Source organism: Pteronotus mesoamericanus, unplaced genomic scaffold (assembly GCF_021234165.1).
Source record: "Pteronotus mesoamericanus isolate MK-2021 breed Mesoamerican mustached bat unplaced genomic scaffold, CSHL_Meso_final scaffold_167, whole genome shotgun sequence".
Lineage (NCBI taxonomy): Eukaryota > Metazoa > Chordata > Mammalia > Chiroptera > Mormoopidae > Pteronotus > Pteronotus mesoamericanus.
The window spans coordinates 24,096,591-24,121,260 of record NW_026555308.1 but is presented as its reverse complement, the minus strand read 5'-3'; the positions used below and the strand labels follow the sequence as shown (position 1 = coordinate 24,121,260).

Genomic DNA, 24,670 nt, shown 5'->3' with positions numbered 1-24,670 from the left:
ACACACAGCCCTTCCTCTCTCTCTCTCAAGTCAACCAGTAAATAAAGATAATTAACCTTGTTTGCTGCTAGAACCTGCTCTTTCAGCTAAATAGCCTTATTGGTCATCAGGCATAGTTAGCGTTTTCTCTCTCTTTCCTTTGCTCATTCACTGATGGACTCAGTGAAGAATTACGTAGTGGGTATCCGTTTTATGCCGGAGGTGACCTCACTTCTGCCAATGGAAATAATACCCATTGTCAAGGTACAGCTCCAATCTCCCCTCCTCCCGTGACCACTGCCGTGATCACCGCCTCCGACATATACTCTTTTCGTGCTGAGACTTCTTTCAGATGAAGATATCAGGGAGGCCCTGGCCAGCGTGGCTCGGTTGGTTGGGGTGTAGCCCTGTAAACACGGGGTCCCTGGTTCAACTGCTGGTCAAGGCACATGCCCAGGTTGTGGGATCAATCCTTGGTGGGGGTGCATGCCGGAGGCAGCTGATCGATGTCTCTCTCTCTTGCTCTCTCTCTCCACCACCCCTTCCCCACTATCCTGAATGAGAATAAAATAATTCTTTAGAAAATATATGAGCAAAGGTTTCAAGGAAGAAATTTGAGTAAAGCCTGTCTCCACCTTATCTAAGCATGTGAAAAGCAATTCCAGACCACCCATCCCAATTCCACCTTTTTGTTCCTTTCCACATGAAAGGGAAGACAAATAAAAGAGAAGAAATCAAAGATGGGTAGGGGTGGGGGAAAAAAGATGGGGAAGACACGGAAATGAAATTTGCCAATTTCTGCATCCCAATTCAGACTTTTTCCTTTGCTCCTTTTTAAGTTTTGGAGAATGCATCCATCCATTTCTTTATTCAATCAATGTTTCCTGAAAATCTCTCAGTTATAAGACACTGAGATAGATGTTTATTAAGAAAGAAAGGAACCAGAAGTATATCATTTCACACAGTGATAAGGTCACAACGGTGTTTTGGGGGTCAAACTGGGGACATTTGGTTAATATGCGCTAAGGTTCGGATATTTATCCTTAGTGACAGTTGAAGTCTTTTCTTCACTCCTCACCCGAGGATACATTTATTGATTTGCGAGAGAGAGAGAAAGGGAGGGAGGAGAGAGAGAGAAACAGGGATGTGAGAGAGGAACATTGCTTGCTTGCCTGTGTTATGGGCTCTGACCCAGGATCGAATCCACAACCTAGGTATGTGCCCTGACCAGGGATCCAAACGACAACCTTCTCGCATATGAGACGGTGCTCCAGCCTACTGAGCTACCAGAGCAGGGCCACAGTGAAAGGCTTTTTGACAGTAGCGTGACATGATCACATTTGTGATCCAGGAATATTAACCAGGTAGTAATGAGTACAGTGGATTGGAGGATGAGCAGAGAAACTAGCTGCTGAAAGCGCCCCTTGAGGTCTAACAGCAAAGGTGCAGCTGGCCGGGCGCACTTGGGCAGGGTCTCCTCCTGCTTGAGTGTCAGGACCCTTAGGCTCCCATTGAATCTGATGAAGCCGAGAAGGCTAGATCACTATCTCCAAAAGCAGGAGAGCCTCCGGAAGTGGCAATTCTTTCTACTTGGGAGGTTAATAACCACCATGGATCATTCTTCAACTGAAAGCTTGCAGAGACTGGAAAGAACACCAGGCAGCCCAAACTAAACTTTTCCCTACAGCCAGGCTGGCAGATGCCTCCTTCTGCCCCTCCTGCCCCTCCTGCCCCTCCTGCCGCTAGCTGTCCCAGAATGCAGAAGAGGGAAGGCTCCTAGACAGCCTCACGAGATGCCTCCTCCCCGCAACATGCTGCTCCTTCTATCATGTGTTTCACTGCCTTTTATTTCATTTCATTTTATTTTCCTCTCTCCAGGTAGGAAGATGAAGTTCATCATAACTAGAAAGGAAACACCACATGACCAGCCTCAGACGACCCAAGATCCCTCTTGTTTTCTTTAGGCAGTAACTTTCCCAATTCATACACATCCTCACGTTGCAGACCCTTGGCTGTTTATGGGAGATGAGCCTCTCTTTGACATGCCAGCTGCTAGTAGGTTCTCTCCCCGCTAGGCAAATGAGTCAGGGTGAGCAGCCTCAAACGCTGTGGTGATAGACACCTGCTGCCCTCCTCTCTCTCCGTCCGCCGTGAGTTACGAGATCTCCATGCTGTGACTAATTTTGACAGATCACATTCTGAGGTGCTGGGGGGTTAGGGCTTCAACGTGCAAGTGGGAGGCGGACACAGTTTAGCCCAAAACGTTGCTCCTGAGAGCTTTCTTGGCTCTGGGCTGCCACTTATCTTCCACATTGAAAAACCGTAAAGGCCTTTTGAGATAAGAGTGTGCCTTCTGAAGGATTCCACAGAATGAAGAATTAGGTCCTGAACATCGGATTTTAATGTGGGAAAGTAACCTACTTAAATACACTGCCATTCCAGAGCCAGCTAAATGGATTGCTGTCATCTCATCTTCTGTGTTCTGTTTCCCACGTTTTCTTGTCACTTCAGACTTACCACGTGGGCTGAGGCATGAGGATTGGTGCACACAGCTGCCTTCGCAGCCCCTGCAGTCTTGCAGAATTGTGTCCACCAACATCGTTGGATGACAAGCAACAGACACTGGCTGTCTAACTTTAGCCCAGCACCGCCCCTCCCAAAAGGTCTTCATTGGTAAAAAACTTTTAAGTTGCTCGCAATTAAAAGGAGGAGTTGCAGAAGCACCTCTTAGGGGCTCAACAACAAAGAATTGAGGAATATTGTGGCAGGGCGGGCACAATAGCTCCAAAAGGAATTAAATGCCTAGGAATAAATGGGCATTGGCCTCCAGGTTGGTCAGGCTTTAGTGTCCCAACTTAGATAGGTTATTGTTAGTCACCAAGTCACCTACCTTTAGTCTGGAATCTGGTATTTGGAATCTGGACTCTGGTACTTCTCTTTTGGAACCTGGGATAGAGGCTCAACAGCGCTCCTGACTCCAGAGCCCTCATGCACCTTTAGCCTCCCATCCAGCCTCCCTCGTGCTCGGCAGAGCAGAGGACAGCCCTCTGTGGAGGGACCACCCAACTGGCATCAAAAGCACTGGAAAGAGCCTTGCGTTGGCCACGCAGACATCACAGGACGCGGCATTAGGCGAGGGACTGAACACAGGACGGGAAAGTGCTGTTTGACAGTCTGTATAACAAGAAGTCCGACTTTTCATCCCCCAAGAGAAGGGAGGTATTTTTTCTGGAGAGATCTAGCCAAGGTCCCTGCTCCAAATTCAGGAACACGAGGCATGGATGTGGATGGCACCTGGAAATGAGTTGCCAGGTAGAACGCGGGGAGGAAATGACAGGCTACGAACTGAAGAGTGAGGCGCCGCGGCCCCCTCTCCTCTTGACCCTCTTCACTTACTCTGCATCTTCAGGTAGTGTATCTCAGGGCCACACATGTCCTCGAGCTTACTTTTTCAAGTGGAGTTTGTGTTTCGTTCCTTCATTCTCACTGTTGCTGAAGGAGTGGTTTTCCAAGAGAACAGAAGTGAAAACATCCTCACCTCACTCTCCTCCAAGCAGAAGTCTAGGTTTCCTTTCACATTGGGAACCATCCCCGCCCCACTGGCGATGGCCGCTGGCAGATTTCAGCCCGTAGCTCCTGCTCCACTTTCAGGGTTTCTCACTTTTGTGTTTCATTCTTCATGGAATGAAAAAGAAAATGAAGAAACTGAACAATTTCTTCTGTGTTCTTTCAGCTTTTTACTGTCTCCAGATGGATTTACCTTTTGTTCTTACGTTCTGTATACCCTTGCTTTTTGAAAATATCATCCCCACTACCTGTCCATATCTGCCTGCACCTGAGCCTGAGTTTCACCCTTGGTCCTCTTTGTATGACATAGATCTTACTGTGTTTTTAAAGTGCCGATGTCTTCCCAACTTTTCATCTTATTTTAAAAATAAAAACATCATCTCAGAGGTATGCTTTTCTCAGATTCCATGCCAGCTAACACTCTTTAAGGACACTGACCATCCTTGAATGGGGACAGATACTCTAGAGATTGCTAACCACCAAAGTGTGCTTCCTCCCAATACCTGTCCTGGGAGGTGACCCTAAAGGGGACGTGATTACAAGGCCATAAATGAACCAGAGATTCCTCATAGACACCCAGTAGAGAATCTTAGATTTCTTGCACAAGCTAGAGAGTCAGGTCATTTTTCAGTGCTTGCTCAGCCAATATAGGGCATGAAAAACCCTACCTCACCAGTGCTCCAGAGGGACAACAAGGTTCTTGATTGAACTCAAGCAAAATAATCCCCAGCAACTCTGGAACCCCCCGTAGGTTACAATCACTCATAATAACCTATCTCAGTGCTCCATAGCAGGATGTGTGGCAGTTTCCTGAGGCGGCTGGTGGCTGAGGAGAGCTGGCACTCCACCCCTGTGGGGCGCCTCCTTCTTCCTGTGCTCCTGGGGTTCCACCTTGTGCTGCTAGCTGCCAGTGGGACCGGGGTCTATGGCGATGAGCAGAGCGAATTCGTGTGTCACACCCAGCAGCCAGGTTGCAAGGCTGCCTGCTACGATGCCTTCCACCCCCTCTCCCCACTGCGCTTCTGGGCCTTCCAGGTCATCTTGGTGGCTGTGCCCAGTGTCCTCTACATGGGTTGCACCATGTATCATGGCATCTGGCATTGGGAAGACTCAGGAAAGGTGAAGAAGGAAGAGGAGACCCTGGTTCGACAAGGACACGGCAGCGCAGATGCCTCAGGGGCTGGAAGGCCCAGGCTGCTCTGGGCCTATGTGGCACAGCTGGGGGTGCGACTGGTCCTTGAGGGGGCAGCTTTGGGAGGGCAGTACCATCTCTATGGCTTCAAGATGCCCAGCTCTTTCGCATGTCGTCGAGAGCCTTGCCTTGGTAGTATAACCTGTAATCTGTCCCGCCCCACTGAGAAGTCCATTTTCCTAAAGACCATGTTTGGGGTCAGTGGACTCTGTTTCTCTTTCACTCTTTTGGAGCTTGCCCTCTGGACCTGGAGAGATGGTATGAGCCCCTGGGGAACTTCCTCTTCTTCCTGCCACGCCTTTGCCCTGGAAGCACAAGGAACCTTCAGTGACACTCCCACCAATCTGCTTGGCCAGCCTTACTCCTCCAAAATACTATGCGCCCCCACCGTCCAGGAAATAGGGGTAACACCTGATGACCTCCCCAGCAGTGAATATAGCCAAGTGTATGGACCCTGTCAACCAAATGACCAAACCAACTGTCTTCCTAAAAATTCAGATTTGAGACCAAGAGTGCCTGCAGTCTATGCCCAGGGCATGAACAGAGAAAGGAGGAAATCTGGATGTGCTGGGTGTACATTAGTCCGATGTACAGTGGCAGGAATGCCTTGTGGACCTACAAGGGGAAAACAAAATCAGAGAGTAAGAAATCAGAGGTAGATCATACAGTCCCAGAGAGAGATGACAAACAGGACAGGGGACAGGGGGAGTGGTGAGGGTGTTGTCTGGGTTGCTGCTGGCTTTCCAGTTTCTGTTCCCACTTCTTTGAACAGGATTGAAACTGAGCATGGGGAGCCAGGCTGATGGTCTCCCTGCTCCAATCCACTATTTCCCAACCTAGACCCAATGGAACATTTGGATTAGAACATTGGGATTGACAGAGCCCCCACTAGCCTGTGGCTAAACATCAGCTTAACTGGAAAGTAGAGATTCAGGGAGAACCTGGCTTATAACCAGAGGTCTGCTGCACAGGAAATTGGGCAGATTCGAAGGCTGAGTGGGAGCTCCAGGGGCAGAAAAAGCTCTGCCCTATGAGTAGGTACTTATGCATGAATCACACCAGTGAGGTAGAAACTGTAGAAGGTGCATATGCCACCAGACTGGGGAACACATGATGTTCTGGATACACTTCTCCATATTATTTACATATTGATCCATATCACCTCCCCTCACCACAGGTTGCTGCATCAAAATCTTGAGAAGTACTCCTCTACAGCAGACACAGAAAGGGGAAGTATGAAGTAAAGGCCAAATTGCTCTGGATTAAACTTTTAATGTGAAAAATGAAAAGTTAGCTCTTAAATTTATTATTGGAAAATATTTTTATAACGTTGGGGGCAGGAAGGATTTCCTAAACAAGACTCAAAAAGTACAAACAAAAAAAAAGAAGAAGAAGAAAGAAAGCTTGATTAAAGTCCACTGCATTAAAACTTAAACTGCATACAATTAAACAAAAACAAAGAGAAAAGCAAATAAATCCACATGTTTAGAAGATATATATTTGCAGTGCATAAAATCAGCGAAAGATTTAATATCTAAATGTATTTTTAAACACCAACAAATCAATGAGTGAGGGCAAGTGGGAAATGGACAAATACATGAACAGGACATTCACAGAAGAGAAAACAGGAATCGGCAATAAATAGATACTCAACTTCACTAGTAAATGGGAAAGTGCAAATTAAAACGGTGAGATATACCAAAACCACAATAAGATACCACTTCATACCCACTAGGATGGTCAGAATCAAGAAGACAGGCAACCAGTGTTGGTGAGGATGTGAAAAACCCAACACTAGGAATGTAAAATGGAGCAGCCACCGCGGAAAACAGTTTGTCCGTTCCTCCAAAGTTTAGACAGAGTTGGCATATGACCCAGCATTTCTATTCCCAGGTACATACCCAAAAGAAATAAAAACATATGTCCTCCTAAAAGCTTGTATAGGAATGTTTACAACAGCATTATTTGTAATAGCCAAAAGGTAGAAAAAAATTATATGTTTATCATTAGATAAATAAAATAAGGCATACCCACATAATAAAATATTATTCATTAATAAAGGGAAACGAAGTACCAATGCATGCTAAAACGTGGATGAACCTTGAAAACATTATGGTAAGTGAAAAAAGTCAATCACAAAGGTTCACATACCATATGATTCCATTCATAGAAAATGTCCAGAATAGGCAAGTCTATAGGTCAGGCAGTAAAATAGTGGTTGACTAGAGCTGGAGGTAGGGGGATTGGGGAATGACAGTTAACTTTTGTGTTGGGTCTCTTCCGAAGCTGATTGTGGTGATGCTTGCACAACTCTGTAAATACACTAAAATCTATTAAAGTATATATACACTTTAAATGGGTGGATCGTATGTGAACTACATTATGAATAAAGGTGTTTTTTGATGAGATATGTACCTTCCCCTCACCTCCCCAAGGATGGTGAACAATGGGAATGCTCATGCACTGCTGGTGGGAAAGTAGTGGGGGGCAACCACTTTGAGGAATATCTAGTAAAGCCAAACATTTACATATTCAAAGACTGAACAACTTCACTCTTTGGCATGGACCCCATAGAAATCAATGCAGATGTGCAGGAAGAGACAAGTGCAATTCTATGCATTGCAACATTGTTTATGATGGTAAAACTTGGCGGTGTTTTCCTTTTATTTTTTATTGTATTTTTCCATTACCATTTATCACACACACATACACACACACACACACACACACACACACACACACCCCTTTTCCACATCCACCTCCACCTACCCCGCCCGGTTAAAATTTGTTTTTAAAAAGATCAAAATGTTCACCAACAGACTACTTGATAAATAAATTGTGGCATATTCATAGGATGGAATGCTATACTGAACTTACAGTTAGTGAAGTAGAGCTACATGGATTAATATAAATCATCTCAAAAATATATCATTGGCCCTGGCTGGTATGGCTCAGTGGATTAAGCGCCAGCCTGCGAATCAAAGGGTCATTGGTTCGATTCCCAGTCAGGGCACATGCCTGGGTTGTGGGCCAGGCACCCGGTTGGGGGTGCTCAAGAGGCAACCACACATGAGGTTTCTTTCCCTCTCTTTCTCTCTTCCTTCTCTTCTCTAAAATTAAATAAATAAAATTTTAAAATATATATAATTGTATAAAAAGGTAAGTTTCAAATATACATACAGTATATCCATTTTATAATGCTAAATACATGTAACCCAGTATTATTTATGGATTTAGCACATGCAGTAAACTAAAAATATGCAGAGGAAGTAGAACCAGCATATTCAGAAAGTAGGTACCTCTGGCAGAGTGAAGACTGGGCCTAGTAAAGATTATCATGTGCTTTCCTAATGTTTTATGTCTTTAAAATGTGTGTGTGTGTATGGAGCAAAAATGGCAAAATGCTGAGATTTAACAAAACTAAGTTGCTAATTACACATGTGGTTATTATAACATGCGCTATGTGTTATGTATTATTGAAATATTTAAATTAAAATACTAAAAGGCATTTAAAATGAGATTTAATTAACATGTATTATTCTATTTAATTTTTTAAATTTTAAATACTGACTGTACACAGCAGCAAATTCATCTGAGTGAATAACTTAATGCTTTGGGATTTCAGGGGGTCCATGAATCCGTGGCCAGAGGCACAAGGTGGCAGGAAAAGGAGATTCACAATAGGGATGGATACTAGTTTCAAATGGAGATTCTAAAAGGAAATGGCCTGGCCAAGGTCATGTGATTTATGTATAGCAGAGGCTGATCTTGATCCCTTCCTGGGATCAAGAAGAAACTTCTAATTACCAGGTCGGTGCTACAGTCACCATGCTTGTTCCTCCCAGTTTAAAGTCATACAGACTTCTCAGCTAGGAATTCAGAGGCACTTGAAAGATATTTCTTGAGGCCATGTGAATATTAGGTCATCACCAAGACAAACTTCATCACTAAATGTACTGTTACTATGAAATTAAAATATGTATTACAAAACATTGCACATTCATTAAGAAAATGTGCATGTTTTAAAGAAAAGTATAAAGAAGAAAAACTCAACAAATCCCATCATCTATATATAATCTTTCTCAACATTTTCGTTTTGCTATACATGAACTTTTAAAAAATACATAAATTTGCAAACATTGTACAACTTACATCCTAGTTATTTCCCGTGTCCTGGAAGATCCTGTGAAAGTGTTTGTTCTCCAGTGATAATATTCCATTGAATTGATGCTCCATAGCTTAACTAAAACATATCCCTATGTTGGAGGCTTTTGCTGTTTCTAGTTTTTGATAGCATAAATATTGCTGTGATATCTTCATGCCTGTCTTTTCAAAGCTTCTTGATACATATTACTAAGTTGTCTTCTGAAACAATTGTCCATCCTTCTTGAGGATTACTTGTCTTTAGATATGAGAATAAGTTTTTAATATGATACTACTGAATACCTCCACCCCCTCCCCAAAAAATATAAAAAACAGTGTAGATGTGAGTGTGGGTTACTGGCTAATCAAATGGACTTTGGAATAAAATTTAACAGCTTTAACTGGATGCTCTGCCACCCAAAACTCTGAGATCTCTCTACTTCATTTTTCTTGTCTGTGAAACAGAAATAATGTAGTGCTTACCTTGGAGTGTGATGAGGATTAAGTGAGGTAATGATAAGGGCAAGATGACTTAAGCGGAGCAGCCTAGCCAGAGACCCCTCCCAGGTTAACTGTTAATCATTGCTTATCTGTTCCTGTAGCCCGTTTTCACATCCCTTCCCCCGCCTGGGTAGCACATCAATCTCATCAATCTCCCACCTGAATGCTAATCCCTTCCCCCACCTGGGAAGCCCATCCGTTTCCTGCCGGAATGCTAGGGCTTATAAACCCCTATCTAACCCCGATTCAGGGCTCAGAATTTGGAGACTGCCTCCTCTGAGCCCGCGCGTGTGAATAAAGGCTTACTCCGTTCCCTGAATCGTGTCTTGAGTCTGGCTTTCCGTAACAGTAACACTTTTTAGTGGCTGGTACATAAACATTAAATAATTATTAGCTATACTAATTATTATTATGTTTGCTATTGTTATTGAGATAAAGGCCTTCTTAAGCCAAGCACTGCTCAAAACTCTACTTGTATTAATTAATTTATTCCTGAAGATCACGGAAGTGTTGGGAACAACTCCCAGGTACGTGGAAGAAGTGAGCCTTCTTCTCCTTCAGTCTTCCCTGTTCTGCCAGTTGGAAGTGGATGTAGTGCCTGAAGCTCTGCCTTGCACTTTAACAGTAACAACAATACCCTGGGGATAATGGAACAGAAAGTTGAAAGCATCCTGGGTCCCAAGTGACAGTGGAGCCATCAATCCAGCCCTGAACTGCCTCAATTCAGACTTTTTAGATGTGAGGGAAATAATCCTCTATCTTGCTTAAATAAGTCTTATCTGGTGTCTCATTTCCAACAGTCAAATCTGTATCCCAACTCCTACAGCCTGCCACCAGGTAGGTTCTGCCATTTGAGTGATTCCTTGGATTTGTATTGAAAAAAATGCCAGGACTTCTGAAATGGCCCTTCTTGAAACTGAGACAGGGGCAATTAAAAGGTGGTAAGAACCCCAAAACAAAATGTTTTCCACTTGGTCAAGCTGTTGTTTAAGGACCATCCAAGCAGATTTCTCTAAGCTGCCTACACTGGAAAAGCCGCTTGTACCTTAATAGTAAGAAAATAGAAAGGAAAGGTAAAAACATGAGAGTGACCCCCAAATATTTTCAATATACACATTGTACTCACCCTGCTATGCCCAATTAACCTTTCACATCGTCTGTCCATCAGCAATTTCTACTGTGTTGTCCCAGATGTGCCTCCTAGACTCACAGCACCTGCTGAGGGAACAGTCAGCTTCTCTGGACCCTTGAACACCCAAACTTCACATGCAGGATCTTAAAGCACATTGTGCGGTGTCAGACTTCCTTCTTAGACTAGACTAATAGGGGGACATGGCTTTCAGGATTCAGGAGACGTTTCTGCCCTAGGTATAGGCTCATTTGCAGTTGCACGTTACTGCCATGAGAGGGCACTATGTGTCCTGCTAAAGATTCGGGAAGATTCGGAAAGATTCCTAGCAGCTCTAAGAACCCGCAGGGCTTGCAGGGAGCCCCTAGTAAGGAGGTGAGAGGAGGATTTTCTCTTCAAGTATATTTGTTGGCCCCTTTTGTAATTATGGCGTCGTCTCACTCCGTTTTCACACCTGTCCTCCCGCTTTTCCACCTGCATGTCCTGAGGACACTTAAGTATCACAATACCGAACTCCAGCAAGGTTTTTCCCACTACACCCCACTCCTGAAGAAAACAAAAACAACCCCTCCCCCTCTCCCTTCAGGTTTCTGTAACTCAGTTAAAGGTATTTTTATCGTCCCAGTGGTTCCTGACCAATCCCTTTCTTCCTATACAGCCAAGATGTCACCAAAGCCAAATTATGCTCTAATTCTGGCCCTTTTCTCCACCCAGGCTGCACCTCTTTCACTGTACTTCAAACAGGTATTTTGGAGTCCTCGCAAGTCTCCCTCCTTTCCAATCTTCCTTGATACTCTGACAACACAGGTCAGATCACATCGTTTCCCTCTTTAAATGTTAAGATAAGATGGAAACAACCCAACTGTCCATTGAAGGGTTAATGGATAAATAAAATGTGGTCTATCTATCCATACAGTGAAATATTAATCACTCTTAAAAAGAAAGGAAATTCTGACACATACACCAAAATGGATGAAACTTGAGGATATTATGCTAAGAAACAGCAGAACTTAGATTAATCCAGAACCAGCTGTTCAATCCAGATACTTTTATCAATAGATCTAGCTTTTGAGACAAAAGTCTCAACACATGAGAAATGGTGGGACAGAGAAATCAACTTCTAACATAACTAATTGCAATAAACCTTTAAATTAGCTATTTCCTCAGTCTCTAATTCCAATTTTTAACTAAGCAAAAATTCTGGGTTGAATTTAGTTTTCTAAAGTAGACTTTTCTACTAAAGAAAGGAAAGTTCTCAATCTCCATTCTCTATCTGGGAATAACTTCACCTAAGAAGTAATAAAGCTGGCATTCTAGTTTTCAAACAAGGCTTTGTGGATTTGGTTATTGAAAATTGTTTCAGGTATCTTAATGTAGTGCCTAAGAGAATAAACTAAGTCTAGAATTAGCCCCAGGGCAGCACCTGGGTCTTCCAATTCCAATGTGACATGTGATTTTTATCTTTCATTCCGTTTTGGTAAGTATCACATTTACTTAGAGGTGTGTGTACTGAACCACCACTGCATCCCAGGCGTAAATCCCATTTGATCATATTGTGTGATCCTTTTAATGTGTTTTTGAACTGGTTTGCTAATATTTTGTTGAGAAGTTTTGCATCTGTGGGTTATACATCAAGGATATTGACCCTGTAGCTTTCTTTGCTTATAGTATCCTTATCCGGCTTTGATATCAGGGTAATGCTAGCCTCATAAAATGAGTTTGAGAGTGTTCCCATCTCTTAAATTTTTGGAGAGTGTTCAAGAAGGATGGGCATTAATTCTTCTTTAAATGTTTGATAGAATTCATCAGGGAAACCATCCTGTCCTGGGCTCTTACTGTTGGGAGATTTTTGGTCACAGGTTCAGTCTCCTTACTTATTATTGATCTTCATGTTTCAGACTTGGTAGGTTTAGCTCTACATTCTGCTTTTGTGCTTTTCAACTATGCACACTTTTACTGGGGAAAGGGAAGATGGTTAATTTTGGGAAATAAAACACTATATAGAACCTTCAAATATTCCTACCTTGCTCTCCAAACACAGCAAACTTCTAACATAACTAATTATGTTATTTTCTAACATAACTAATTGATAACAAGTCACATGGCTGGGTTATCTGAGGGAACTGCTGCAGGAAGGGGACACTGAATGGAAAGGGCAGTATATTCTGAATAGGAAGGTCTCCCCTGTTTTGCGTGGATTTAGTCCTGCTCTGGAAAATTGGATTTTGAGCTTACAAACCCACAGACCAGACACTCCTGTGAAAATTCCCTACTTTCCACACATCCTCCTGCTAATTCACATCTCTGATGCTGCTGGGGTTTTTTTAATTCTTTTGAATTATTTTCTAATTGTGTTGCCTTTTTCTAGTTCTCAAAGCTATGTAAAATGTAGGACACTAGGAACGATATGCCGAGTAAAAAATACTCAATCATTTTTCTTCTAATAGGGGCAGGACTTTTCTAATGCTCTCCCTGGTACTAATTTTCTATAAATACCAAGTAATTTGCTCAAAGCTATTATAATAAGCTTTTTTGAAAGTCTTCCAGAACCTTCCTGGTACCTGACATACAGTTTCAGATTTTGTTCCAATCCTTTGAAAAACCTGAGGTTGGGGTGGTATTTCCATACTCATTCATGAAATACTGGTTAACATCATTATCCACAAAAATTTATTTACACTTGCTGCCAAGCCTGTTTACTATTTCAGAAATCTATTTTTCTAGCACACGTCTAATGCTTTTTACATGGGATTGTGTATTCTCTGAGTTCTTTTTTTGTATGTGTGATAAAATACATGTAACATGAAATTTACCATCTCAACCATTTTTTATTTATTTATTTACTTTAAAGGTCATATTTATTTATTTTAGAGAAGGAGGAAAGGAGGGAGAAAGAGAAGGAGAGAAACATCGATGTGTGAAATATCAGTTGGTTGCCTTTTGTACTTGCCCTGACCATTTGGGACGAAACCTACAACCCAGGCATGTGCCTTGTGATCAAGCAGACCAGGGCCCACTCATATGGTGTCTTGGTGTATGACCCAACAATTAATGCCAGTAGAAACAGGTCTTTATTTACAACATGCCAACCTTGGAAGAGCTTACAGCATCTCAGCTTAGAGCCCTCCTTTTCCACAAGACCCAGCACTTCCCATGCTCTCCAACAGGCTACAAGCCAAAACCATCCCTAAAAGCACCCTATGTCCTCATCTGCTTAGGATCTGGAATATGTTGTCATCAGCCTCTGTAACGGGGCACAGCCAGGACCCCCTAAAAGGTATTTGTAATGGGGTCCAGAGATTGAGGTGTCCAAGAAAAATATATTCCCCACCCCAGGGCGGGCTGCAATGGGGGAAGGGAGCCTTGAGCAGGGCCATTGAGAAGTGAGTTTGCATGTCAATAACAGGATAGGTTCGTTCCTCCTTTGCAAAGAGGGTTCTTTGGCATATCACAAAAGCCAATCAGGAAGGTTTAAAAGACTTAATACAGAATGTGAGAGAGAGAGAGAAAGAAAGGGGAGACAGGGGCCTGCAGGAGAGACAAAGGGACACAGACTCTGGGGAACAGTGTGAAGACACCGCAGAAAGAAAGAGGGGAGAAAGGACTCTTGCTAGTGGGCCAGGAGAAGTGTCACATGGTTATGGATTAAGAGCTGGAGATCGTGGCGACGCAGTGGATGGTGCTGAGACCTGCGAGAGGCCTGCCTAGCCAAGCCCCGGACTTCTTTTCTTTCTTCTCAAGGACGGTACCCTGACTGGCCTAACTGGGCAAAGGAAGGAGAAGGCAAGACAATGTGTGTCCTGGTGGTTGTTTTGAAGGGATTTTGAGGTTTAAGGGTGACATTTAGCCATTAATCAAACCTGTATAACTTTTGAATAAATAGTTCCATTTCCTTTTCACCAAACTCTGCCATTCAGAGCCATAATTCCAAGGGCAGCGGGCAAAGGACCCACAACCGAGGGGTCCTGGGGAGGGAGGGTGTGGTTGTCGGTAATAGCATCTGGGCATACCCCCCACGGCTCCTTTTGTTCGGTAACACCTCCGCATAATCATCCAAAAAAGCAGCGCTGTGTTACTCTGAGTCATGGTGAAACTCAGGAAAGGCACAGATCTTAAAAGTCTAGGTAAAATCCAGGTGCAACAGGAAGTCCTTTGCAGCTCTGGAGTCAGCTAGAGCAGGCAGGCATGATCACAGTAGCAGCACATCCTTTCTTATTAGTCCAAACCACATGGCCTCCTTCCTCACTATAAACTATATAGCTCCTTGTTTTCTTCTCCCTGCTCACTGCTCACTTTCAAACCACACGGTCAACTGTTAGGAATTGTCCCACCTGCTTTCAGGGACTGTAGCCCCAACAGGCGAGAGGGCCCCAAAGCTGGAGCTGAGCAAAGAGGCCTTGGAAAAATAGGCCACTGAGGAGACAAAACCCGTCCTCCTCACAGGGATGCAGCCTTTGCCTACCTCACGTCACCGTGCTTTGGCTCCGGAGGATGGCTGGTTAGTCAATGACGGGTAAGACCCCTCGATGGAAGGGACAGGCACAGTCACATAGGGGCCATCAGGGAAAGACTTGGGGAACACTGAAAAAGGGCAAAAGACCCTCACCCCTTAGCTTTGCCATGGCTGAAGTCCTCATTCTATCTGAAAGAAGTCTTCTTATCTCTTGGCAGCTCTGCCCCACCCACCTGGCACAGGCTTGAAACAATACTAATGGCAGTTACAGCCCTAAAATGGATCTGGCAGTTCCTGGGAATAATTAGGCCTGGAAAAGGAATGCATTAAATCCCACGAAACTTACTGTGCCAAGAATGCCCTCCGAGTTAATGAGTACTGATGTTTGGCGCTGAGCATAAAATGTGATCAGTTTCCCAGGTTTCAGGGCTGAACGGGCACCACCCTGACCTGAGGTAAATCTCTTGTGTTCCTTCAATCATTATCTATGATCTCTATTTGTTTTCTATAAACATAACCTTTTGACATTGATTGATGAGCTTTATATCCACGCTGTATACACCTGCGCTTATGGTTCTTAATAAAAGAGAAGGGCTCAGGGGCATTTTCCACTAGAGGGAACTGCTACCCCTTCCCCTGGCAAACGGAGAGAAAAGTGCCTGGGACAACTTATTTTATTTCCCCATCCGTGATGACCCAGAAAGAACTCTGCAGGACAGACTCCACCCTCAACCTCAGTCAATTCTCCCCTTCTTCCCAAATGGCATGGCAGAGAGAGAGAGAGAGAGAGAGAGAGAGTAAACACACCTCATGGCTGCCATGCCTACTTTAAATCCAGGTCTAGGGCTTCTGGCGCAACCCCATTTCCAATTCCTCCCACACTCAGCTATATTTTGTCTGTCCTCCGGTATCTTACATTCATTCAGCTACCATTCCCAGGCTTGGCAGGCGTCTCTGTGATGCAGTGGAGCCACCCCCCTGCTTCTCATGTAGGCATTGTAAGCCCCCAGCTACTTCATGGGTTAAAGTCATGCCCATCTCCCTGGCCCCAAGTGGGCAGGCACAGCTATTTAACATAACTATGAAGCTAGCCAAGTTGCAGTAGCAATGCAAAGTAACTCTTAATGTCTGCCCTCCATTTTCCCCAATGGGGAATATATTCTGAACCCCATTATATCCTGGCCAGGAATCAAATCAGCAACCTTTTGCTTAGTGGGATGATGCCCAACCAACCAGGCCACACCAGTCAGGATTCAACCATTTTAAAATACACAGTTCAAGTGGCATTAAGTACATTCACTTTGTTATAGAACCATCACCACCATCCATCTCCATCTTTTCGTTTTTTTAATTAAAAAATGTATGCCCGTTAGACAATAATTCCTTATTTTCCCCTCTCCCAGCCCCTGGCAACCACTATTTTATTTTCTGGCTCTGAGAATTTGACTACCCTGGGTAACTTGTATGAATGGAATCATACAGTATTTGTTCTTTAGTGACTGACTTATTACACTTAGCATAATTTCCTCTAGGTTAATGCATCTTGTAGTAAGTGTCAGAATTTCCTTCCTTTTTAAGGCTAAATAAGATTCCATTGTATGGACATATCATATATTGTTTATCCATTCATCTGTCTATGAACAAACATTTAAGTTGTTTTCACCTTTGCTATTATGAATAATGCTATGAACACAAATGTACAGTATCTCTTCAAGTCCCTGCTTTTAATTCTTTGGGTATATACCCAGAATTGGAATTGCTAGATATATGGTAATTTCATTTTAATTTTTTTGAGGAGCTGCCATACTGTTTTCTACAGTGGTTGCACCATTTTACATTTCCACCAGCAATCCTCAAGAGCTCTAATTTCTCCTTGCAAACACATTATTTAGGGTTTTTTTGATAGTAGCCATCCGAATTGGTATGTGATGGTCTTATCTGAATTCTTGCATACTCATATTACATATTTCTTGCCGTTTTGAAAGCATAAGCTTTAATTTTAATAGTGTTCATTCTGCTAAGAGGCAGTCCCTGGCAGTGGAAAGACGGGCATAGCACAAGTCCTGGATTGTGACACAACTGTTACCGGGAAACCCTAAGCAGGTGAGAATCTTCTCCAAGCCTCGGATTCCTCATCCCCTGGAGGGGAGGGAGGTCAGTTTGATAACCGGCCACGTTCGCTGAAACAGGCCTGGATACATTTTAAGCGGAGTTTCTCTTCCACGTATGAGTTGCTGGATCTGATTTCTAATTTATTTTAAAACTCATTTTGCTGCCCCTGGAATGGGGTCCACGCCCCGGGAACGGGGTTCTTGCACTAGAGGGTCCCTGGTCTCTTTCGAGCCTGGGGGAACCACCGAGATGTGGGGCCTCCAGAGTCCTAGAAAGGGCGCCTCGCCAGGCAGACGCAGGAGCACTTCCGGCCTTTGTGTGTCGCGAGTGGCGGCGGGGTGGGTGGCGCCCGTGCCAGTGATCACGCTCAGCTTGCGGGGTACGCGAGAAGAGGCAGGTTCTTCCTGACCTGGATGACTGCGTTTGCAGATCCGCAGCACCAGTCTTGGCCTCGGGGGACCCGAGAAGGATCCACAGCCTGTTGTGGCCATTGCGTGTCTCTTTCTGCCCCCGCATTTTTGGTCTCATCCCTCATTGGTTCGCTCAGCCAGCGGGGGAGTGTAGGACTAAATTCCAAAGACTCCAGGGAGGTTGGTGGGAAGAATCCACGGTTTGCCCCTTGGTTCAGGCGTACTTGGAGCCAGCCTCCAACATTCATGCTCCTATCCTTGGAAACGCCTTTTTAAATGACGTTGTGAAAGGTCCAGGTAGTTGAACCCCTCGGCTTTCCACTTGAATTATTCAACATCGTAACCCGAATGTTGGGTTAGGTGTAGGGCAAATGAGTATACAGACTAGATTCTTCCGTTCCCAGACAGGGGTGCGCTACCCAGGAACCGACGTGTGTTCTTGCTATAGTGTGAGCTATGGTAACCGAGAGACGGGGAGGAGCGATATAGGTAAAGAGCTACTGTGGCAGAGATGGAGAAGACTGCAAAGTGGATGATGTTCGAAGGGGAGGTAGGAATTGGATCTGTGGAAATACACTTCCAGCCAAGAACATTCCAGCTGGAGATGGTGCAAAAGCACAAAGGTGGAAAGGTGGGGAGAACTGCAAGGAGAGTGGTAAACATTTCAACCCCATTCTGATAAATGTGTGTTCTGGGCTTGGTAATGAAGTTCCACACTGCGAGGCCACAAATCCCTGCCCACGATGTTGTGAAATCCTGTCTGCAAACAATATAGCCAAGCAGCACCCTCCCCCCGCCCCCGCCAGCCGCCCCCGCACGCACACACGTTTTAAAGCGAAATTTGGAGTTAAAATCATAACAGGGATACAGCAAACAAACATACGCTTCTGATCATCAGTTTTCGAGACTGAAAACCTCCAAAACTTAGGGGGTTCAGTTTCCTGAGAGGCATCAACTATTACAAAAGGTTTCCCTTTTATAATATTCTCTTTGAACTATTCCTGTTCAAAACAAAACAAAACAAAACAAAACTGGGTTTTGTTTTCTAGAGACAGTATAGCAAAGTGAGATCTGAGTGCCACTTACTGGCTGTGTGACCTTGAGCGACTTTCTTAACCTTTTTGACCCCAGATTACTTGTTTCCTTATTTCTGAAGGAGAGCTAATAATAGTACCTACTTAATAGGGAGAAATGAATGAGGTAATATGGAGAAAGCACCCATGTGAATATGTGTGCCTGGTAATACTAAGTTAGTCCTCCCGTATTATTTTTCTGCACTTGATTTGCAGCAGTGTAGCTCCATTTTTTTTTCTTGTATTGTCATAGGCACCTGGCACTTTCTTAATGTCCTCATTTTTCTTTGCACAAATCTCTTTTGCTACTTTCACTATTCTTGCCTTCCTCAGTTTCATTTTAGATTTTGTTCTATTCTACTTTTTAAGATGTGTCACTTCTTTGAGTACTTTCTGCTTTAATTTATTCTTCAGGCTTTAAGTCAAGGGTATGCTTTTTATACACAGACATGTATGTTGTATCATGCTATATGCATTCCTAAAAACTTCCAATGTTCTACAAAATCGCTCAAAATTAGACCAAGGCTAATAGAGTTGGAGCAGACTATACAAAACTATGTACTTTTGTAACAACAAGAAAATAACATTCTCAAGTTGAACGTTGGCACAGTTAAAAGACATGGTATTACTAATAAAGAAATACTTCTGGAATACATGGGAATTTACACTAAAAAATAAATGGATAGACATAGATGGCCAACAGGTATATGAAAAGGTGCTCAATGTCCCTAATCATCAGGGAAATGCAAATCAAAACCACAGTGACGTATCACTTTACATCTGTTAGAATGGCTGTCATCAAAAAGAAGAGATAACAGATGCTGAGGATGTGGACAAAAGGGAACACTTATGTTCTGTTGGCAGGAATATAAATTAGTGCAGCCACTATGGGAAACAATATGGAAAAAATAGAACTACCCTATGTATTAGCAAGTCTATTCCTAGGTATATTCTGAAAGAAATGAATCATTATATCAAAAAGATATCCCCACCCCTTGTTATTGCAGCAATGCAGAGTTATTCTCAATAGCCAAGACATAGGAACAATCTAAGTGTCCATCCATGGATGAATGGATAAAGGAGATGTGATATACATACAAATATTATTCAGCCATGAGAAAGAAATCCTGCCTTTTACAACAACATGGATGGACTTTGAAGACATTATGCTAAGGGAAATAACTCAGAAAAAGACCTACTGTATGATCTCATTTATATATGGAATCTAAAAAAAACTCATAGAAACAGAACAGATGCAGGGCATGAAATAGGTGAAGGCATTCAAAAGGTACAAACTTTCGGTTATTTATAAATAAGTCCTGGGGATGTGATGTACAACATGGTAACTATAGTTAACAATACTGTATTTTAATATATTTGAAAGTTTGCTAAAAGAATATGATCTTGAAAGTTCTTATTATAAAAACATTTGTAACTATGTGAGGTGATAGATGTTAACTAACCTTATTGTGGTGGTCATTTTGCAATATATACATTAATTGGATCATGCTGTACACCTAAAACCAATAAAATGTTATATGTCAACTATATCTCAATAAAACTAGAAAAAAAATTAAAAATAAAAGAAAGGTAGCTTGATGGGAGGGCTGTAAGGAAAGGTTGAGACTCGAGTTAGGGAGAGACAGGTGAATATACAAAGATTCGAGGCAACTGTGCAATAAGCCTGTCCAAAATAAAGCACATGGCCACCTGTACCAGGCTGCTCTGCAGCTGGCTGAGTTCAGCTTTGTTGATATTCTTTCCTTTCAGGTGCTGTTGCTTAGCAGCACAAAGAATGAATGTGCTGAGAAGACTTGTATATGAAACAGCATGACTTTACATAATACTAATTATCATTCCCCTATTTACTAAGTATATATGAACTAATTCACATTCTAGAAACACATATTCTAGTTAAAGAGAGCATCTGGTCATTGTTCTGGTCATTTTATAAGCCCTCCACCTACATTTTTCATAATTTTTCAGAAGAGGGATAGGATGGATAATAATTTTTTGCTTTTATAGCAGAGGGGCACAGTTAAAAATTGGGAACACACGTGGGATGGGGTGGATGAGATTGAAATACAGGCAGTACAGATATTCCTCAAGTGCCCGATTTGCAAATTTGTAAGTGCGGTGGCCAGATGCAACCTGCTTCCTTCTCTCTCCCCGCTCCCCCAACCCTCCTCTCTCCCACAGTCCACCCCCTGAAAGCTCTGACAAGCAGCCAAGAGTTAATCTTCAAGGACATGTCTGATCTAACATCTCTTCCTCACCATCTCAGGGAAATCTTGTACCATTGCCACCTTTTCCGGCCCCTCACTGCTTACCATTCAGTTACACCATCAGGCCCCCTCTCACACAGGTGCCCTGCTCCCTCTTTATGTCCCTGCAGTAGGTCTCTATCTTTCATCGCTTGCCTTTTACCTTAGACAGTATACTTTTTTCCTCTCACCCTCTTCATTCTATTTGTAAACTCTAAAACTACAATAATTACGGCTGATTTGACACACAATAATGCAGATATATAATTGTATCAAGAAAAGGGAAGACCATAAGTATCCAAGTAAAATTATATGGATGCTACCAGTGCCTCAATCATTTGAAAGCCCAGATACCTCACTCAGAACCTCCACAGAAATAATCTTTTTCTTTGTTAGTCCTCTAATCCTCAAATACTAGATTCCAAAATAAATGAAATAGTGTATCTAACCCAATTTTATTGTTTTTCTTTTGTACTTTGATGCTAGAATTGCAATAACATTTTCTCCTCTTTCGTTCACTACAGATACACAGCATTTTATCTGCACTATGTTTTAGCTAAGCTTTCGTGAGAGCATAACTGATGTTTATAGCATTATTTAATTGGGAAAATGAGCTCCAAATTTACAAGAATGAATCTATAAGTGGACTATTGGAATATATGATTGTACATTAAAGATAACCATTTATATGTTAGGATTTTAGTCTTCTAATGTTCTACCGATGTAAATAATTTTCTTCATTCAACGCACATTCATTGGCTTCTTCTTAGTGTTTTGGGAAATAACACTTGTAATCATTCTGCATGGAACTCTTTCTAAAATTTATGACACCTTCTTGTGCGCATGTGATTTATAACATACTTTTTCTGACTTGGTCAAAATTATGAACGTCCTTTACACAATGATGTCCACAGGGTTCTTTGCCCTACATGAAATGATTCTACCTACATAACTTTCTTAGTTTCACTGTATATCTCTTTCCTTTAAAAAAAAAATCCTCAACAGAGGATATGTTTTTATCGATTTGAGAGAGAGAGACATAGACGTAAGAAAGACATCGATCAGGTGCCTCCCGTATGTGCCCAGACTGGGGATCGAATCTACAATCTAGGTAAATGCCCTGACTGGGATCTAACCCGCATCATTTTGGTGTACTGGACACTGTTCCAACCAACTGAGCCACCTAGCCAGGGTTGTACATTTCTTTTTAAAGAAAAAGTAAACAAAAGACTTACATTCGCAGATAATTTGTTCCGACAATTGAACATGAATCCTGCTTTTTCTGTGATTATTATCATAGTCTCTGAAGTGTTTAAAGTTATTTTATGTGCCATTTTATAGACATGGCTTGACACAAATGTGTACTTTGTAATGTTCGAAAAGGAACTCAAAGCCTCTTAAAACATAAAAACAGACAAACTGCTTTGCATGGGCCATAGTCCTCATTTCTCAAAATTTACTGCAGACTGCCCTGATATTTCAATCCCACTTATGTAATAAATGTATCCACAACAGTGAAGTGATTTATACACACTTGTTTTCCAACTTCCTCTTGGACAATGGTTATAAAGCATCATTTCCTGCATATACCCTGTCCTCTGTCATCACATTAAAACTTCCTCTTTCTGGGAGCAGGTCTGTAATCAGTCAGTTCTCAACCACATGGTTCTGCTGTTTGGAAGGTAGGGCTGTGAACAGAACCACATCAAGGATAATTTTGCTGTTTCAAGGAAGTTCACTTCCCAAGAGCTCTCTCTGTGCTAGAGCATTGCATAGTAATCAGAAATAGTGTGCCCCAGAGGATTCATCCCATAGTACTAATTGGTTACTGGACCTTGGTTTTGCCTGTTTTTAAATGGGGACTTGTCCTCCATTTAAAATGTGTAAAACTTGCCCTCCCACCTCGCTGAAGATCCAATGAAAAAGAAGAGGTGAAAGCACTGTGGAAACCATAAACATTAACACCTGTAACAGCCACAGAGAATAAGCACCTACTAGGAACCAGGAATAGTACTAGGTGCTTTTTTATGATGGAGTTACTTTTAAAACTCAGAACAACCCTGCAAGGTTGGAATTATGCCTGATACCTTAATAAGGAAACCAGGGTGCAAACAGTTGTCAGGAAGAAGTTCAGCAGCACAATCAAGTCAGTTCAGGTCCAAAGCTTAGGCTGTTTTCACTAAAATCCTTCTCCAAATAGAAACCCTTATTTTCCTCTCTAACCAGAATGAAGATAAGAGCTGTGTTTAAAGTTCTTAACCAACAGTGATGGGATGGAGGTGACTCAGCGCAGCTGGCTGAAAAGCACACCAGCTCTCCAGGGCTTGCGCGTGCATTTCAGAGCAGGCCCCAGCCTGTCTGGGCTCTATGCATTTTGGTGAATTTTGCTGCACAATGTAACAGAGGATAATTAAAGTATTTAAGACAAGAGGGTAGCATGATCTTGCCCTCCAAATATACCCAGAGAGAATGGAATATACTTTACCAGAAATTCTAGCTTCCTCATATTATCAAGTAGATACACAAATGATAAATGACATAGAACAACGTGACATAGAACAATGTAAGGACTTGATGGCTTTTTGAAAACTGCTAAACAACAACAAAATTTTTTTTAAAGAAATGCAGAAGTGCCCTTTTTCATAGGGGCTCCCCTGTCTTCCTTAGGTTTTGGGAACAGTTTGATATATAACCTGAACACAGCCATATGTTTTACTCTAGGAAAATCCTGTAGCTATTTTTTCCTGCTCCAAATTGGCCTGGCTGTTCCCTCAGCTCCTGCACAACTGTCATCTTGGGGGCTCCCTTCGGCAGCATCCGGGGGAGCCCTTGTCCCACACCCACCCCATAGGGTCTCCTGCTTCTGGATCCCATTTTTCTCTTGTGTAGCCTCCTTTTGGTAGAAGCATAGCCTTCCATGAGCTTCCTGAGATAGGACTCCTGTCGAGTAAATATTTTTGAGAACTTGCATATCTGAAAATGTCTTTTTACTCCACTCATAACTTTTTCAGTTTGGGTACAAAATTCTAGTTTTGAAATTATTTACTCTTGGGATTTTGTCTTCTAACTTACAATGTTCCTGTTAAGAAATCAGGAGTGTGGGACTGGGTGGGTGAAGGTGGGCAAAGGGAGAAAAAGCAGGGAAACAAATTACATATTGTTTATGTTTAAAATTACATTATTGTTATTGTTTTAAAATTGTTTAAAAAGAAAGAAAAAGAAATCAGGAGTATTCTGATTCTTAGTCCTTTCCATGAGACTTCTGGAAATCTTTAGGTTCTAAAATTCCAGACTGATGGGTCAGTTTTGTTTAAGTCTTTCCCATTCATTTTGCTGAGCATTCAGCGAGCTGTACATGTTCTTTATTTCTGAGATGTTTTCTTAAAAATTTTTTGCTGATAATTTTTCCCACTTCATTTTCTTTGTTGTATCTTTCCAAAATTCCTAAAATTCAGATGTCAGACATTCTGGTTGGATTCTCTAATTTCCATATGCTTACTCTCATATTTTTAATCTTTTTGCCTTTTTGTTCTATTTGCTGGCATATTTCTTTAGTCCTCTATTAAATTTTTCACTTTTGAACTAATATTTCCTATTTCTAAGATATTTCTTTTGTTTTCTGAATGCTCCTTTTATAGAGCATCCTGCAATTCTTTCTCACGTGTCTGAGGACATTAACTGGAGGGGTTTTTGTTAAATGTTTTCCTCTGCTGCCTGTATTGTCGTGGTTTCCCAATCTTTCTCTTGCGGCCTGTTGCTATAAAAATGGCATCACGTGTGATAATTTCAACCTTGCAGGGTTGTTCTAAAGATGGGCCCTGTGTTATTTCTTCACAGCAGGCTCAAA

The 24,670-nt window shown here is 42.4% G+C and overlaps 1 protein-coding gene across 1 annotated transcript; it reads left to right on the top strand.

Moving 5' to 3' along the window:
* The first annotated feature begins 4,341 nt into the window (after window positions 1-4,341).
* Window positions 4,342-5,397, top strand: GJC3 (gap junction protein gamma 3). Its single transcript, XM_054589170.1, has one exon. It carries the CDS (start codon window positions 4,342-4,344, stop codon window positions 5,395-5,397), a length of 1,056 nt encoding a protein of 351 aa, XP_054445145.1.
* Window positions 5,398-24,670: the final 19,273 nt, after the last annotated feature.